The sequence below is a fragment of the Eupeodes corollae genome, chromosome 1, assembly GCF_945859685.1.
Source record: "Eupeodes corollae chromosome 1, idEupCoro1.1, whole genome shotgun sequence".
Taxonomy (NCBI): Eukaryota; Metazoa; Arthropoda; class Insecta; order Diptera; family Syrphidae; genus Eupeodes; species Eupeodes corollae.
In genome coordinates, this window is record NC_079147.1 from 232,834,185 (window position 1) to 232,851,248 (window position 17,064).

Consider the following 17,064-nt stretch of genomic DNA (forward strand, 5'->3'; position numbering starts at 1 on the left):
ACCTAACACCTCTTGATATATTTAGCAAACCAACAGCTGCAAGCTCTGCTATTCTCCTCTAAGCTTCATCGCAGTGGACAACATTGGCAACTCCGTATTTCTTAAGCCAGATTTCTATACCTTCCACATCTTTCTTTGCAGTCTCTGGTTGTGCGATACAGCGTATTTTTCAACAACTTCTGTAACAATTTCTATTTGTAAGTCACGATGTAGATCGGTATTTCTTATGTACCAAGGTGAAGTTCCAAACAGGCTGTAGTACTTGATTATACAGCATTATTTTGTTTTGGATTGATAAATCAGAGTTGCTACCAAGTAACCAGTACATTTTTCTGTATTTCAAGTTTAGTTCTTTTCTTTTTGATGTGCTCTTTCTGCTTAAGCTTTGCATCCAAAGTCCAAGGTATTTGGCCGTATTGGCGTAAGGTACAGCTTGATTATTATTGAATATTGAAATATTGTTTATCTTTTTATTTGTAAAGTTAATATGTGAAGATTTTGTTTCATTGAGTTTGATACGCCATTTTTCGGTCCAAGCTCTCACTGTGTCGACTGCATTTTGTAATTTTACTGCTGCCTTAGAGACACATTTGTCGGGTACCAAAATTGCGGTATAATCTGTAAAAGTAGCCATTATGGTGTGATTACCAACTGGAATATCCCTTGTGTATAGTAAATACAGGGTAGGACCTAGGACACTTCCTTGTGGTACACCGGCTTCTATTTTATTCAATTCCGAGTATTCTTGATCTTATCTTACTCTAAACAATCGGTCTGAGATGTTCGATTTTAATATTTCAAAGTACTGCCTGGGAAGATCCCTTTGCAGTTCAAGTCCCTCATGCCAAACCTTGTCAAAAGCTTGAGCAACAACTAAGAAATAAGCTGAACATACTTTTTTTTCTTCTAATGCTTTTTCTATTACTTCCGATATTCTATGAACTTGGTTTATCGTGGAATGTTCATTTCTAAAGCCAAACGGATGGTTTGGGATTAACCTTTCTTCTATGATTTTGCTAAGTCTCTTCAGAAGCAGTTTTTCAAAAACTTTTGCCATAATTGGTATAAGCGATATTGGTCTGTAAGCCGTCACTTCTGTTAGTGGTTTACCTTGCTTTGGTATGACAATTACTTCAGCAATTTTCCAATGGTGTGGGACATACCAGTGCTTAAGGCATGCATTAATTATGTATTGGAGATTTATGAAGGCTTTCAATAGCATTTCTTTCATAACCTGAGCAGTAATTAGATTGTAACCTGGTGATTTTTTATTTGGTAGTTGATGTTAACACATACTTTTTATTTCTTTAACTCTCACAATTGGTATTTCACTTTCATCTATCTTATCAACAAACTGTAAGCTATTTTCAGCCGCGTTTGATGAGTATGGCTTAAAAACATTTGCAAGATGTTCAGCGAAAAGGTTAGCTTTTTCTTTCGGTTTACGACCCATTTCCCAACTGCGGTCTTTTCAGGCGCTTGGCTGCTTTCCATAGCGGAAAATCAGTTGAAGCATCAGTCGTTAAATGCCTTAGGAATGTACTGAGTGAATCATTTTTGAATTTGTAAATTTGTTTTTTAAGATTGTTGCTTATACGGTTAAACGTTGTTTTATCATCTAGTATTTTGCCATTTTCTTCGAGCTCTTCTTTTCTCTATTATCAACTCTCTTATCTCTAAAGGATATTTTAATTCATTTTGTCTTCTATTAGAAAATGTTGGAGTACTTTCTTAAGTGGCCTGTTGCACATCAGCAATAAATTGTTCCACTTCATGGTCAATTTTCTCTATTGTATCCATGGGAGACCTTAAATACATAAAACTTCTAAGCCTTTCTCTAAAATCATTCCAATTTTGTTTTCTTATTTACAAGCTTTGGATTTCTTTTTTCTAGTACTTCCAATTCACTTTGTGATAGAATCACTGGAGTATGATCTGATCACAGGTCATAATTACCTTCGACTGAAATTAAGTCTCTCATTCCGCCTTCACAATCATTGTAGCGTGTTCCAGGCGGAACTTTTGGCGAAAAAAGAAGTCTTGTACTTGTTTAGAGAATATCAATGGTATCAACATCTTATATCAGTGTTTCCTCAGGTAGTCTGGTGGCTATCAAATCTCTGGACTCTGTTTCTACAAATCCATTACTGTCGATCATCTCGAATGGTGATGGCACAACACTTTATATTCACCTTTGCAGGCTGCCGGGCCATAAAGACATTCCAGGAAATTGTAAGGCAGACGAACTTGCCAGGAACGGGACAGTAGAACCCATTCTTTCACTTTTAGCAAATGCTGGCAAATCAATCACTACTTGCTGAAACAAGATGATATAAAGTAGGCAAACATCAGGTGGAATAAAATTACCACGTTTCAGGTCTCAAAAAACTTCTGGCCTGCACTAGATTTAAAGCGATCAAGGTGCTTGCTATCTTTTAAGCATATGGCATATAAGCTCGATAATCGGTGTCATAACTGGCATGCCCAGCGGCTAGTCGTATTCCCAAATGACTTTGCAAAAGCTGTATGGACGAGAAAGAGGAGGACTAAGTTCTTCAACTTCTCTGTACATGCCCTGCTCTAGCTTTAAAATGCAAGAATTCCCTAGGGGAATTCTTCTATAACGATTTAAACCATCGAAATCGTATTAGCATAATCAGCTTCTCCCGTTTTGTAAACTACTCAAACTAGTTTCACTGAGCTTAGAAGAAATCCCTAAGATTCATGTGGTATCACAATGGGCCACTAAACTGGATAAGTGTGTCCTACTCTATTACGGACAGCAACTTTAACCTAAGCTAAACTTTGATACTGATTTTTTGAAAATATAATTTACTTCCCCGTTTGATAGATTAGAAATCAATTTCTTGAAGCTAAAAATTCAAATTTTTCTTTAAAAAAAACAAAGGTGTAGGCTCAAGCCATGTACGTGATATTCATGTGCACACTTGTGAATAACAAAAGCTTTCCGATGTTGTAAAAATATGTGACCTTCTGCTTTTGTAAACACTTAAAAAGGGTTCGACAAATTTTTCATCACGTATTATTATAATGATGATGATTATTTTCGAAAGGCTCATAACACAGGAATAATTGGCCTTTTGGGATTTATTCTCGTGAAAATAATTCCTTTTTGGTTATTTATGAAAAGCTCTCCTATTTTTCACCCCACATTTTTTCTTTACTCCAATTTCAAAAATATAAATTGAAAAATGACAATTCACCACATCCGATGTGTTTTTCGAATTAAATTACGTGTCTCCATAGGAAGAGGAATCGTTTAAGGTTCGTTTTTTAAAACTTCAAGCGACATTATTCTTCCTTCCGCTTTCGTTCCTTTTTCCTCGTTCGTGATGCTAATTATTTTGTGATGGGCTCACCTGTAAGCAGCACTGCTTTGCTTGGCAGATTGTTAAATCCGATGGCGAAAAATAAGGTGACAAATCGATGGTAATCAACTTCCTGGTACTTGATGGAATTTTCGGCCTCAACTATGAGAATTTCTAAACGAAAATATTTCGAAAATAACGATTTGCTATGCTTTTCACACATTGCGTACGTTTGGCAAGGCCATAAATTATATCCTATTCAGACTCTGAACTTATTGACATGACACTTGGGTATGGTTTGGCTAAACGCTTTTCTCTTATTGTGTGTAGGCTTTTTGTGTGGAGTATTTTTATACGATTTATCATTTTCGCGAAAAATTTCATATCATCACCAAGCACACCATTTTTTGTAGAGAGAAAAAAAATAAAACAATTTTGCAATCAAAATGAGCAATTTGAAATATGAACCTAAATCGTTTTTGAAACAGACAATATAACTTATTATACTTATTATTCTTTTTGAGTGGAATCATTTTGTTAACATTTTCATTTGAAATTTATTTTTTCTATTGTTACGATATTATGATTTATGAGTTCTGACTTTACTTGCATTAAATTAAAATAGATACTTTAATAAAACAAAAAGAGAACCTCTACTTTGTTCATAGTGAAAATATGTTTTTCGGAAAGTAAGAAAATCCTAAAGTCTGCACGATGAATGGAACATCAGTATTGTTTGCCCGATCCTGAAAAAAGGAGACTCTCTAAACTGCACTAAGTCTACTTAACATCGCTTACAAATTTTTTCTACAATAATATGTGAACTAGAGAGGGAGGGAGAGGTGTTTCCACTAAGACACCTCCCCTTATTCAGACGACAGCGGAGGAATTCCCGAAATGGAATCAACAGTGGCGTCTACAGTTCCAGTAAGGTTGAACTACTAAGTGAACACCTTTAAGGCTTCTACGACTTATTCGGAGTTATACTCCATCCTTGGAGTTATACTTAGGATCTGACCTCCAGGTTGGGATTGTGCCGTCGGGGTGACTTCCTGGCCACGTAAAAACTTCATAGTTGCGAAGCACCAACAAGCCTCGGATACGGACGGATTTACTGTTGACAACCTACGCAAACGAATTAAGGACAATGAACTTCCGATATGCACGTGGAATGTTAGGTTCCTTACCAGACCACGTGCGGCCGAAGAATTAGCGGAGGACTTAGACTGCTTTAAAGCAGACATCACCGCCATACAGGAAATACGATGGGATGGGCCGGGCAAAAAGAGAATGAAAACCTGCGAAATTTACTATGGTGACTACTTTCACGAAAACCAACAGCGCTTATTTAGATGCCGCTTTGTCATTGGAGCCAGACTTAGGCAAGAAGTCTTGAGCTATAGGTCAATCAATGAGCGCCTCATCTCCATCAAAGCTAAATTCGGCAACATTAGCCCAATATGCGCGCACGCCCCACAGAAGAGAAAGAAGACAACACCAAAGATATATTCTTCGAGCTCTTAGACCAAGCATATGAGCAGTGTCCTAGCTACGATATTATGATTGTAATGGGCGATTTTAATGTCAAGCTGGGAAGGGAAGACATCTTTGGTGGAATAATCTGAAAAAACAGCCTGCACGACAACGGATTCAGGTTCATAGATTTTGCTGCGGGGCGAAACGTCATAGTATCCAGTACGCGTTTTCCACACCTCAACATCCACAAAGGAACTTGGAGTTCTCCAGATCAATCTACCGTCAACCAGATTGACCATATTGCGATCGACGCAAGACACGCTTCCAGCATCATGGATGTCCGAACTTTCAAAGGAGCTAACATCGACTTGGTCATGATCTCGTTGTAGCCAAGGTAGCACTTCGGCTTTAAGGACTCAAGGAAGAACAGGAAGATGCTGGGAGAAGGTACAACGTCGAAAGGCTACAATCGCAAAAGATCGCCAAATCCTTCTTCGAGCGAGTTACAAGAGAGTTCTCTCGAAAATCTCTGCCGCCAACACAATGAGTGGAAAATCAGTGGCACCATTGTCAGGATACAATCAGAGAAGCTGCCTCGGACGTGCTGGGTTTCAAGCAGCCACCAACAAGGAACCCCTGGTTTGATGAAGAGTGTCGGCAGGCAAATGCGGTCAAAGAACAGACACGCAAAGCCGCCTTCTATGAGTAGAAGAGGAGAGAAGATCACCGACTTCCAAGAAGGAAAAATAGAGCATCAGGAGCGTGCAATCAAAGATCTTGAGAGTTTAAAAAAGCAGGAATGGAGTTCGAAAGTCTTATGAACAGGTGAAACGAAATTCACAAGTACATATGTAAACCTAGAACCGAAAGCTGCAAAGTCGAAAGTCGAAACATCATAGTGGAAATGAAGTCAATGCTAAGGATATGAAAGGACCACTTCTGAAGACTGTACAACGGCGACAATGAACCGAGTTCCGCTGTCAGGCAGGATGATCCATGCAACATAGACGACGAAAGCCAACAATCCCGTCCTCCCGACTTAGACGAAGTAGATATTGTCATATCTAAGCTATCTAATAAAGCCGCTGGAGGGGATGGCTTGAATGCCGAGCTCTTCAAAGAAGCTGGAGATAAGTTGGTTAGGAGCATGCACCAACTTATCTGTAAGATACGGTCGGAAGAAAGCATGCCCGATGAATGGAACCTCAGTATTATTTGCCCAATGCTGAAAAAAGGAGACCCTCTAAACTGCACCAACAATAGAGATAGAACCCATCGTCAACGACCGGATAGGTCCTTATCAGTGCGATTTTAGAACAAGAAAGTCCACAGTCGATTAAATATTCACATTACGACAGATCTTTTGAAAAAACCCAAGAACACCAAATCGACACCCACTATCTTTCCATCGATTTCAAGGCCGCATATGACAGAATCTGAGACCAAACGAAGAATAACTCTTGCTAGCCGCTGTTTCTTTGGGCTAAGAAAGCAATTGAGTAGCAAAGCCCTCTATGACTATGACTTTGACGAAAGCGGATGAAAGCACCTTGGTTCATTTCGAACGAAAAGTTCTTCGCGTGATCTACGGTCCCATATGCATGGAAGGGGAGTGGAACAAAAATTTAACGATGAGCTGTAGGGCTGCACAGTGAAACAGACTTAGCAAGAAAGGTAAAAGTCCAACGACTAAGTTGGCTGGGTCACGTGGAGCGCATGGAAACCAATGCTCCGGCCCGGAAAGTCTTTAAATTCACACTCACAGAAGACCACGGATCATGTAAAGCACACAAGTGCCCTCACCCAACTTGGAGCGCGAAACAAGAGATATCTAGCTAGGGACCGAGCTTGTTGGAGAAGTTTGTTGGGTGAGGCCCTAGTTCACACAAGACTGTAGCGCCACCACAAGTAAGTAAATAAGTAATTTTAAGAAAGCATTAAAAGTTCCTTCGGACATTGTAGAAAGTTACACATGAATAAAATTTCTGAATAATATTGCAAAAATATTCTGTGGAGTCAGGTATTTGTATTTTCCTCAATTGTTAAACCGGTCAAAGTACGGTTAAGACCTCGTATTTCTTGTTTGTTGACTTCAAAGCATCGATTGACCTTGTAAACAGAAATGCCTTATTCTATAGTTTGAAATAGTTCATCATATTCACATTTATTTGAAACACTTACAGGAGTAAAGAGCTTCCTATTGAGTTAATTATTCTTTTATTCTGAGCCTCCAGAACGTAGGTAACTGATGATTAATCATTTGTCAAGCTACTGGAAGAAAAATACATTTACACAATGCAACTGAAAAAGGAGTTGAAATGTGTTGAATAAAAGACTGCCTTTTAGTCAACATCTTAAAAAAAGAAATAGGTTCTCAAAGTTTCCTTAATCTTTCGTGTATTAATATGTTTTGTGTAAAGTATACAATTTTTTTAAAACAGCTCTTTTTTATGACCATCACGTTTGAGGGAGTAATGAGTATAAAAAGAAAAACTACCAACAAGCACTCTTAAGTTGGGCCGGCTGATAACATGATGACTCAAAAATTGCTAACAAACTATTTTCAACTGAGATAAGGAATTGGGACTGGTGGTATACTAGGTGGAAAAACATAGGAAACGCTTGTTTAGAAACCTTAGTCCTAGACATGAACAACCTTAATAATTTGCAAAACCAACTACAGCACATTAAGCAAGCTGAGGAAAACAACACCCGAAATGCATTCATAACTAAAGCCCAAGAGTCAGAAAGCAGGATATTGTATAGTCAACTAAACTATCATCTTAACCAAAGAAACTACTTTCATGATTCGCTATTTAATGATGAAATATCTTTAATATTCAAACCAAGATGTGTGGCCTTATCTTCACAATTAAACCATTAACCCTTATGGTGACAAGTTTAAACAATTCTTCACACTTTTAAGACTCCTTTCATATATTAAGAATAAGACCAATATTTTTGACCGCAGAGGATACTTAACTTTGGAAAACTGACATCAACAATAGAACGGAATTTTTTTTGTATTTTTTTGAAAAAAATCTACAAATTTTTAATCTTTAATTAATTTTAGAATACGTTTAAAATTTCAAACCAGGGTGATGGCTTAGCCACAACTTTTAAGTTCATCCTTTGTAACTATGTTTTCTGTTGCTGTACATTTAAAAATATAAATTAACATTATTTCTACTTCTATAAGATTCCAAAATAGAACCGTTGTAACAAATTAATAGCACCTATGTTAGAATAAAATTATTTTCGACCCACATGATTCCAATTCATAAACAATCATCTTTTTCCAAGAAAATTTTAGGTTAGTCATTTTTGGATTTTCACAAAATATTTTGTTTCGGGTGATATCCTTCAAAATCCTTGAACTTTATATTTTAAATTAATAAGAAAAATAAATAAAATGTTTTGAAGCTGTGTATCAAATTACATGGTTCAATGTAATTTTCTTTTTCTTTTCACTTTCTTACAATGCCCAAAACCCACCCGAGCCAAACCCACTTACAAAAATTGCCACAAAGAAAAGATATCTTATGTTCTCAGGCGGCGCGGCATTGGCGTTAAGGCATTGTACTTTCAAGATAGACAGATGAAGCACGTGACGCAATTTCGCGAAGGTTCTTGTTGGTTATAGGTTTATTATATTTGTGTTCTTATGATGATCTATGGAATTTATGATTTTTGTGACGTTGTTGACTTATACAATTTAGGGAGAGAATGACATTGAATAAAATATAAAATGTGATGAAATATTTAAGGTAGATAAATTAAAAATTCACAAAGAAAAGTATTAGGATATTTATGTTGATCATAATCCTGTTCTATTTCATTTTCACAAATAAACATTTACGTGGGAAAGAAAAGTACCGCGAACATTTTAATAAATAAACATGCTATAGAGAACTGGGGGTCAAGAGACTTAAGACTCTAAACCGTTCTTGGGTGCGAGTATTGTCAGGAATGGAGTGGACCTAAAGTTTATTCGTCGAACTAAAAGGGTTAACTTGAAGAAGCACTTTTTATGACAAGAATAACTCATGGAGGATTTGTCACATCGTAGCCAGAGGCTACAACTGTAGGTAGAAGTTGAACTCAATACCTCTAGAATGACAGTCCTCGGCACTTACCATCACACCACGGGTACTATTTGTTTTTAATATCTATCTCATTTACAACATAGAACAACAAATATCTTTACAAATTTAATAAAATGCAAATAGTGAAAACATTGTGTTTTTACACCACGTTTTGTGTATAGAGGTTTATACAGCTTGAAAGTAGAAATCCTGTTTGGTACATTAATTTGCATCCACATCAACAATTCAATTTTGTAAAATTATAAGCCCGGAGAGGATAATACTCTGTGATTATTCTCATTAGCTGTTTTTAATGGATTAAAATAATAAAGAATAATAGAGACCGATTTTTGTATTTTCAAGGGAAATTTAATTGGGGAATTATTTTCAAAACCTTGAGTTATTTAATCGTTTAAGGTAGTTTAATGAAAATATAAGTTTAGGAATGATAAAAGATGTAAGCAAAACTGTCAATTCGATTTTTTTTTAAATTTGATTGAATGTTAAAAGCAAAATTTCTTTTAAGATAAAATTAGTTTGAAACCAATATTTCAAATTTTTGAAAAGATATTCGAGTCGAAAATCAATTTTTACCAACTTTTATTATTTTTTTTTAGTTTTTTATTTTTTGTAAAAAAAAACTTTCAATTCGATTTTTCTCAACATTTTTCAGAATGTTGAAAACAATATTTCTTATAAGACAAACAAATTTTAAAGCCTAAATTTCAAGTTTTTAAAAAGATATTTGAATCGATATTCAATTTTTACGAACTTTGAGTAATGTTTTTTTTAGATTTTTATTTTTTATAAAAAAAACTGTCAATTTGATTTTTCTTAAAATTTTTCTTAAATTTTGGAGGTGACACATTTTCTTTCAAAAAATATACTTCTGTGATATCACGCTACAATACATATATTATATAAAATTTAATTCAAGTCTCTAGAGTTTTTGGTTCTTTGAGCTATGGAGGACGAAAAATCGTCGCGAACACACGCACGCACAGACATCTAAAAATCTTTTATTTCCACTCTAGGGACCTTGAAACTTCGAGAAATTTCAAAATTTTTAATTTGACAAATCGGACCCATTACAATAACTTCCTATGAGAAGTTAAAAATTGTACCCTTTCTAAAGTTTTTGATGGCTTTAGTTGAAATCCAACTTCAAATCAATCTATCACGTCAGGCGCTACAGTTCTGTTTGAACTAGGGCCTCACCCAACAAACATCTCCACCTAGATCGTTCTCTAGCTAGATGTCTCCAGTTTCGCACGCCAAGTTGGGTTAGGTGACTTTCCACTTGTGCGCTCTTCCTGATCTACGGTCTACTCTACTGCGCTGTCCTGTGGGTGTGTATTCGAAGACTTTCCGGGCCAGATCATTGGTTTCCATGCGCTCTATGTTATCCAGCCATCTTAGTCGTTGGACTTTTACCCTTCTAGCTTGTCGTTCCATCTTCTTCTCCACTCCCATTTTATGCATATGGGACCGTAGATCATATGAAGAACTTTTCTTTTATACTATATGCTTCTGCATCGTCTAGAAGGACGGTGTTGATGAAGGTCTTACAAAGCGACACTTTGGTCCCTCGAGAGAAGGCTTTGCTACTTAATTGCTTTCTTAGCTTAAAGAAACAGCGGTTAGCATGTTGTTGTTTTCTGCGTTCATAGCGGAGCCTAGGTAGACGAAGCCCTTAACTACCTGAAAGTAACTTCTGTCGATGGTGACGTTTTGAACGAGACGTCGGTGTTGTAGGTCCTTTCATGATGACAACATGTACTTTGTTTTGCCCTCATTAAACGTTAGACCTATTTTTGCCGCCTCTGCCTCAATACTCACAAAAGCCATATTGACATAACGCTGAGTTCTTCCGGCTATGTCAATGTCATCAGCATATGCTAGTAATTGGACAGACTTTTAAAAGATAGTGCCTCTAGTATTGACGTGTGAGCTCTGCACTATTCTTTTAAGCATGATGTTAAAAAAATCATATGACAGCGCATCACCTGGTCTAAAACCTTTTTTGACATCGAAAGGTTGTTTTAAGTTGTTTACAGCTTTATGGAAAAGCGTGAATTCTCCATGACCATCCTGCACAAACAGACAAGTTTGGCAAGGAGTCCAAAAAATAGACATGGCTCTAAACAGCTCTTCCCGGTAGATGCTGTCATATGCGGTCTTGAAATTGATGAAAACATGGTGGGTGTCAATTTGGTGTTCTTGGGTTTTTTCCAGGATCTGCGTAATGTGAATATTTGATCGACTGTGGACTTTCCTAGTCTGAAGAGAAGAGTTTGAAAGCGATGTTAAATATTGTTGGTGCAGTTAAGAGGGTCTCCTTTTTTCAGGATCGGGCAAACAATACTGAGATTTCATTCATCGGGCATCCTTTCTTCCAACCTTATCTTACAGATAAGTGGGTACATGCTTCTAACCAAATAGTCTTCAGCTGGTTTGAAGAGCTCGGCATTCAAGCCTTCTGCACCAGCGCCCTTGTTGGATTTTAGCTTAGACATGCCAATCTTTACTTCGTCTAAGTCAGCAAGACGGGATTGTAGGCTTTCAATGTCTTTGTTGAACGGGTCATACTACATGACAGCGAAATTCGGTCGGCACCGTTACACAGTCTCGGGAAGTCGTTCTTCCATATCATCAGCATTAACTGCCTTTCCACTATGATGTTTGCACATTCGTCTTTGCAGCCTTCGGTTCAAAGTATATGTACTTGTGAATTTCATTTCACCTGTTAATAAGACTTTCAAACTTCATTACTGCTTTAAAACCTTTCAACATCTTCAACCGCCCTCTTCTCATGCTCTCTCTCTTTCCTTTTTAGTAGTTGGTGTTCCTCTAGCCTCTTCTGCTTATAGAGCTCATGAGCAGCTATCGTCCTTCTATTCAGCACCACTTTGTGTGCCTGTTGATTGGCTACAATTGCCTGCCGATATTTCTCATAAAACCAAGGGTTCTTTGTTGGTGGTTGCTTGAAACCCAGCATCTGATTGCATCTTAGCAATGTTGCCACTTGCTTTCGATGTTACTTGTGACTCAGTCGGAGAAGAACTTGGCGATCGCTTGCTATTGTAGCCGTTCGACGTTGTATCTTTTTCTGTCTTCGGTCTGGAAACCCGAAGTGCTACCTTGACGACAACCAGGTAGTTGTAAGAGTCGATCTCAGCTCCTCGGAAAGTTCGGGCATCCGTGATGCTGAAAGCGTGTCTATCGTCGATCGCAATATGGGCAATGTTGTTGACGGTAGATTGATCTGGAGAACTCCAAGTTCCTTTTTGGATGTTGAGTTGTGGAAAACGAGTACTGGCTACCCGCAGCAAAATCCTTTAGCCTGAATCCGCTATTTGAAGTGTTGTCATGCAGGCTTTCCCGATTATTCCACCAAAGATGTCTTCCCTTCCTAAAGCTTGGCATTAAAATCGCCCAGAACAATTTTAATAATGTAGCTGGAACACTACTCATATGTTTTGTCTAAAAAGAACATATCCTTGGTGTTTTCATCCTTCTCTCCTGTGGGGCGTGTGCGCATATTAGGCTAATGAAGAATGCTGAATTTAGCCTTAATGCCCATCGTATTTCCTGGATGGCGGTGATGTCTGCTTTAAAGGAGTCTAGGCCCTCCGCTAATTCTTTGACTGCACGTGGTCTGTTAAGGGATCTAAAATTCCATATGCATATACAAAGTTCGTTGTCCTTAATTCGTTTCCGTGGGTTGTTAACAGTAAATCCGTCCGTATCCGAGGCTTGTTGGTGCTTCGCAACTGGGTTTTCTTTATGAGGACAGGAAGTCAACCTGACGCACGACACTCAAACTGAAGGACCAGGTCCTTGATTTAACTCCAGGGGTGGGAGCCTGCATGACCACTTCTTACAGGTCTTGGCATCGAATATATCGTAGTAGCCCTATAAGGTGTTGACAAATTAGTTAAACCCTACTGGAACTATAGATAATTACCCCTCTAACGTCTGGATGAACCACCATCACCATGGGGATCTAAGTGTAGGAGTTGATAGTGACAAGGTGGGTTTTGAAAAAAACCAGTGGACGCTTGTGCATTCTTAAATGCAAATTTCTAACATTTGAACATTTGGAAAATCACACGCTTTTTAAATTAAGTTGTGTAAAAAGGTATTATGGAAAAAAGGAATTCCGTTTTTAAGTAATCGTATGGTATTCCGCCTTCACCTGGAGCCTTTTCATTTTTTTAACTAACGATGACAACATTTATTTTTTCCATTATTGTACGTCTAATGTCTCACAACACAGAAGTAGTTCAGCTTAAGAAAAATTTAGAATAGAATCTCTTGTTAACATAAGCTTAAAGTGTGTAGTGAGGTTTTCAGAAGTTATGTTTATACCAATTCTTAAGTTTGTTCAATTGGTTTCTCCCGTAATCTTTTAAAAATCCTTAGAGTTTTGAGATCGGTTTAGGAATAAAGCTTGTTGGTTATGGAATTGAATTTCTTTTGTAGTCAAAGGGTTTTGAAGAATATGCTTTACCATATAGCTGGGCTCGAAGAAGCTTAAAAGATGGATACGTTCTTAAAATTTTAGCTGGTGTTGTAATGCGAACATTTTCTGTTATGTTATTTCATATCTTTCTGTTCGTTTTTAAAGAAAATTGTGAGATAAATAAAACATTAAAGTATCTCCATGTTGAAAGATACTCAAAGTTCATTTAAAGAGATGTTCTTTTCGTGCTTGAAATGACATTTATTTATGACAAACAAATTAAAAGTCATTCATTTCCAATATCTCCAGGCCAATTCAAAATTTTTAACAACTTGCTTCAAATTGTTTTTATTGAAAAACTTCAGTAGAAATTTAATCTTACCAATTTACTTACAAACTCAGAAAAATGTTTTTAAATAAAATAGTACTTTAAATCACCAAAAGACATTAACATAACACTTTAGTTTTGTGAGCCGTCACATTAGACGATTTATAACACCCAACAAAATTTAGGAACTAATTTTCAAAACTTTGTCTCTTATCCTTAATAGTTTCACCTTCTCATCAGCACAAAAAAGTAACCGTTAATATATACAGAAACAAAAATCAATATCCACAACAACAAGTTAATCTTGACCTTGAAGTTGAAGTGTTTTTCTTTTTTTGTTAAGAATAAAAAGGCACAAAAAATCGTTTGGCTTCCATTTAACTCAAACCCAGTGAACTTCAGCTTACCCTCTGCGTTGTTAGTCCCTATGACAAGATATATTTCGCAGAGATCTTATTCATTTTTGTCAGCATTTCACCCAGCAGCAACTTGTATAGGTGCAGGGTTGGGTACGGAAGGTACTTTATAAAGCAAGAAGAGTAGCAGAAAACTCACAGAAAGATTTTGGGATTCTTCTTTCCAGCTATTTTAACAATTTGCCTTGAGGTTGTACATGACTTTCCAACAAAATGTCATCGTCTGCTTTTTGTGATGGTGCAGCAGATACTTGTACAATAGAAGCACACGACCACGACGAAGCGGAAATATACAAACCTTCCTACAAGCTTAAACACTCTTCAAGACCGAACGAAAAAAACCATACGAAATGACACATACAACAGCATTATACGAATAGGTACTCTGCAACGATTCACTGCAAAAGGACTTCAGAACAATGCCCCAAGCTACCAGCCCCAACATCCCTTCATTCCTCCACCAAAGCAAAACTAAAGCTCCCTATTGTTTAACAATCAAACACAACATCGCCACTGCGGAAAATCTTGTCAATTCATTATTTTATATTTTCCTGTTATTTTCGCACCATTGCGCTCAGAATAGTTTATATCCTCCGTTCGAATAATTAAATGTAGACTCAGCCCAGGTACATAGACCTAAGGATTTATTCTTAATAACTTTCACTTGCCTAGTTATGTGCTCGAGCAAGGATTTTTCGTTTCAATCCTCTCTGTCGTAGCGCTCCTCCTTACGATTAAGAAGCAATGAACGCGCCTACAGAACTGAATCAAGAGAATAAGGAGAATTAAGAAACTGGCGCCCAATGTGGGATATTTTTATACATATAGTGGATTTATGTAGTTTAAACTTAATGCAGTCGCTTTGTTTGCAAAGCAAAGCGACCAAAAATAGTTTTTCACTTCTGAATGTTGGTAGGAGTATAGCAGGATTTCTTTTCCATAATTTATGACAATCATAGGTTAAGTGCTGCTGACGATGAGGAGGTGGAGGAGGAGGACGAGAAGGAGTTGCTTTCCTTTTTTCTTGTTTTTCTTGAAGATTGCAATTCTCAGTGGGGATAATTTAGGAGGAAAAAGATTTGAATACACAGTTCCTTCGCCGTTTTCGTCATTCTCGGGTGGCTTATGTGGCCTTGATGGGGGAAATTGCTTTAAGCTATATGCACTTGTTGGGTCAACAGTTTGTAAAAATTCAGTCGTCGTCTTCGTATTCGTCGTCGTCTGTTTGTTTGTGTGAATGTTTGACTGATTTTTTCTTGTTAAAATTAACACAAGAGTATAATTGAATACTCTATACAGTTATTCACGTATTTCGTAGTTTTATTCTTTGTTTATTAAATTTGAAAAAAAAAATATTTGTTTCTAGGCCAAGGAAATGTGGGAACAATTATCTGACGAACAGAAGAAAATCTATGGTGAAGATTACTATGAGGCTGCTATGACGTCAATGGAGACTTACAACAAAGAAGTAAGGACACAAAATGTCGAAAAAGAAACTTGCCACCATTTTTTCTTATGTTTGTGTTTTCTATTATTTTGTTTTATGTCAAAAAATTTAGTCTGCTGACATCCAACCCACTCTTCGTGTCCTCATTGATGCTGTTACACGCACTTTCCCAATGGCTCGCTACACCCCAGTCACTGGAACCGAAAAGCTTCAAATCTTCCTTGCCGAACATTTGCCAACGGGATTATATGAGGCTTTATATGCCAAGAAGTAAGGCAACATCCGATTGATGATTAGTTATTTATTTGGGAAGATGATGATTTAATATTTATATGGTTGCTTTTTACACTTAGAGAACGCATTTGTTAATAATTTAATGTTTAAATGAAATATATACGAAAAGAATAAATTTGTTTCATAGGGACGTCAAGTTCAGACTTATATTTACGTATACGTATTTCGATTAAAGTCTTATTGTTTTATCTAGAAAGATTACACAGTTTGCATAAATATTTATTTCTTTAAAATAACTTAATGTTAAATAATTTTTTATTATGTTAACTGTTCTGAATAATAAAGTTAGTTTTTTTTAGTAAGTTCTGTTTTGATTTTCTTTTTGCTCAATTCTTCAAATTCAATTCATAGAGTTGTAATAAGATTACAATTTTATAAGGTTAGTTTACAACTTTACATACATTGCTTTATAATAAAAGAATAATATTTGTTTTCTTTTTCTTTGTAAAATGTTTTAAAGCCTAATCGATACTAACAACTGCCTGTTTGAAATTATTTGCTATTTTGTTAATATTGAATGATTTAAAATTCAGTTCATAAAAATGTTTTAACAATTTTTAAAATTGTTTTTAAAGGTTTTATTGTTGAGGAACTGTAAGTTTGGCAACTTCTGTCAGAGGTCTATGCGATAACTCTTGCTAAAAATGTATTTGAAAGCAAGAGTGAATAATTGAAACAAACACCATATGTTTCTCTTAACTGCTGCTAGAGCTCACGTCGGATTCTTGGGGACTTTTTTGGGTCATCACCAGACATCCCTTAGTAAGTGTGGGAAGTTTCAAAACTGTTGAATTATTTTTTGAGGTGAAGTCAATTTTTTGCGTTCATTGACTGGGCTATAGGGGTATAAACTCGCTTTCGATGCAGGGGTAATCAAATCTTGATATGTTTGTAGAGTATACTATAATATTCCAGCTAAAGCTATATTTGATTCACTTAAATTGTATCTAGAGCTAGATAAAGGCTGATACAACTATATTTCTCTTTTTTGAAAAGGCTTAATAGCCTACTAGCGTTTCTTACTTTAAGCTTAAACATTTCTTACTCATAAGGCCCTTTATTATTATTAACTCTATTTGAACAAAAAATGTTAGTTTTAATTTTATAAGTTTTTAATTACTATTTTGCAAAATTTTACGAAATATCTTAATGTATATAAATTACTTCTCACAATGTTTGTCCGCGATGGACTCTTAAACTGCTTAACGGATTTTAATCAAATTT

At 36.4% G+C, this 17,064-nt stretch overlaps 1 protein-coding gene across 2 annotated transcripts in view; it reads left to right on the forward strand.

The window, feature by feature from the left end:
• LOC129938575 (D-beta-hydroxybutyrate dehydrogenase, mitochondrial) overlaps nucleotides 1-16,136 on the forward strand; it is a 123,507-nt gene extending 107,371 nt beyond the window's left edge. For both annotated transcript variants that reach the window (XM_056046214.1, XM_056046215.1), the window contains exons 7-8: nucleotides 15,466-15,567; nucleotides 15,659-16,136. In XM_056046214.1, the coding sequence (XP_055902189.1) occupies nucleotides 15,466-15,567; nucleotides 15,659-15,820 (264 nt within the window). In that variant the 3' untranslated portion in view covers nucleotides 15,821-16,136. The remainder of the gene's footprint in view (nucleotides 1-15,465; nucleotides 15,568-15,658) is intronic.
• Nucleotides 16,137-17,064: the final 928 nt, after the last annotated feature.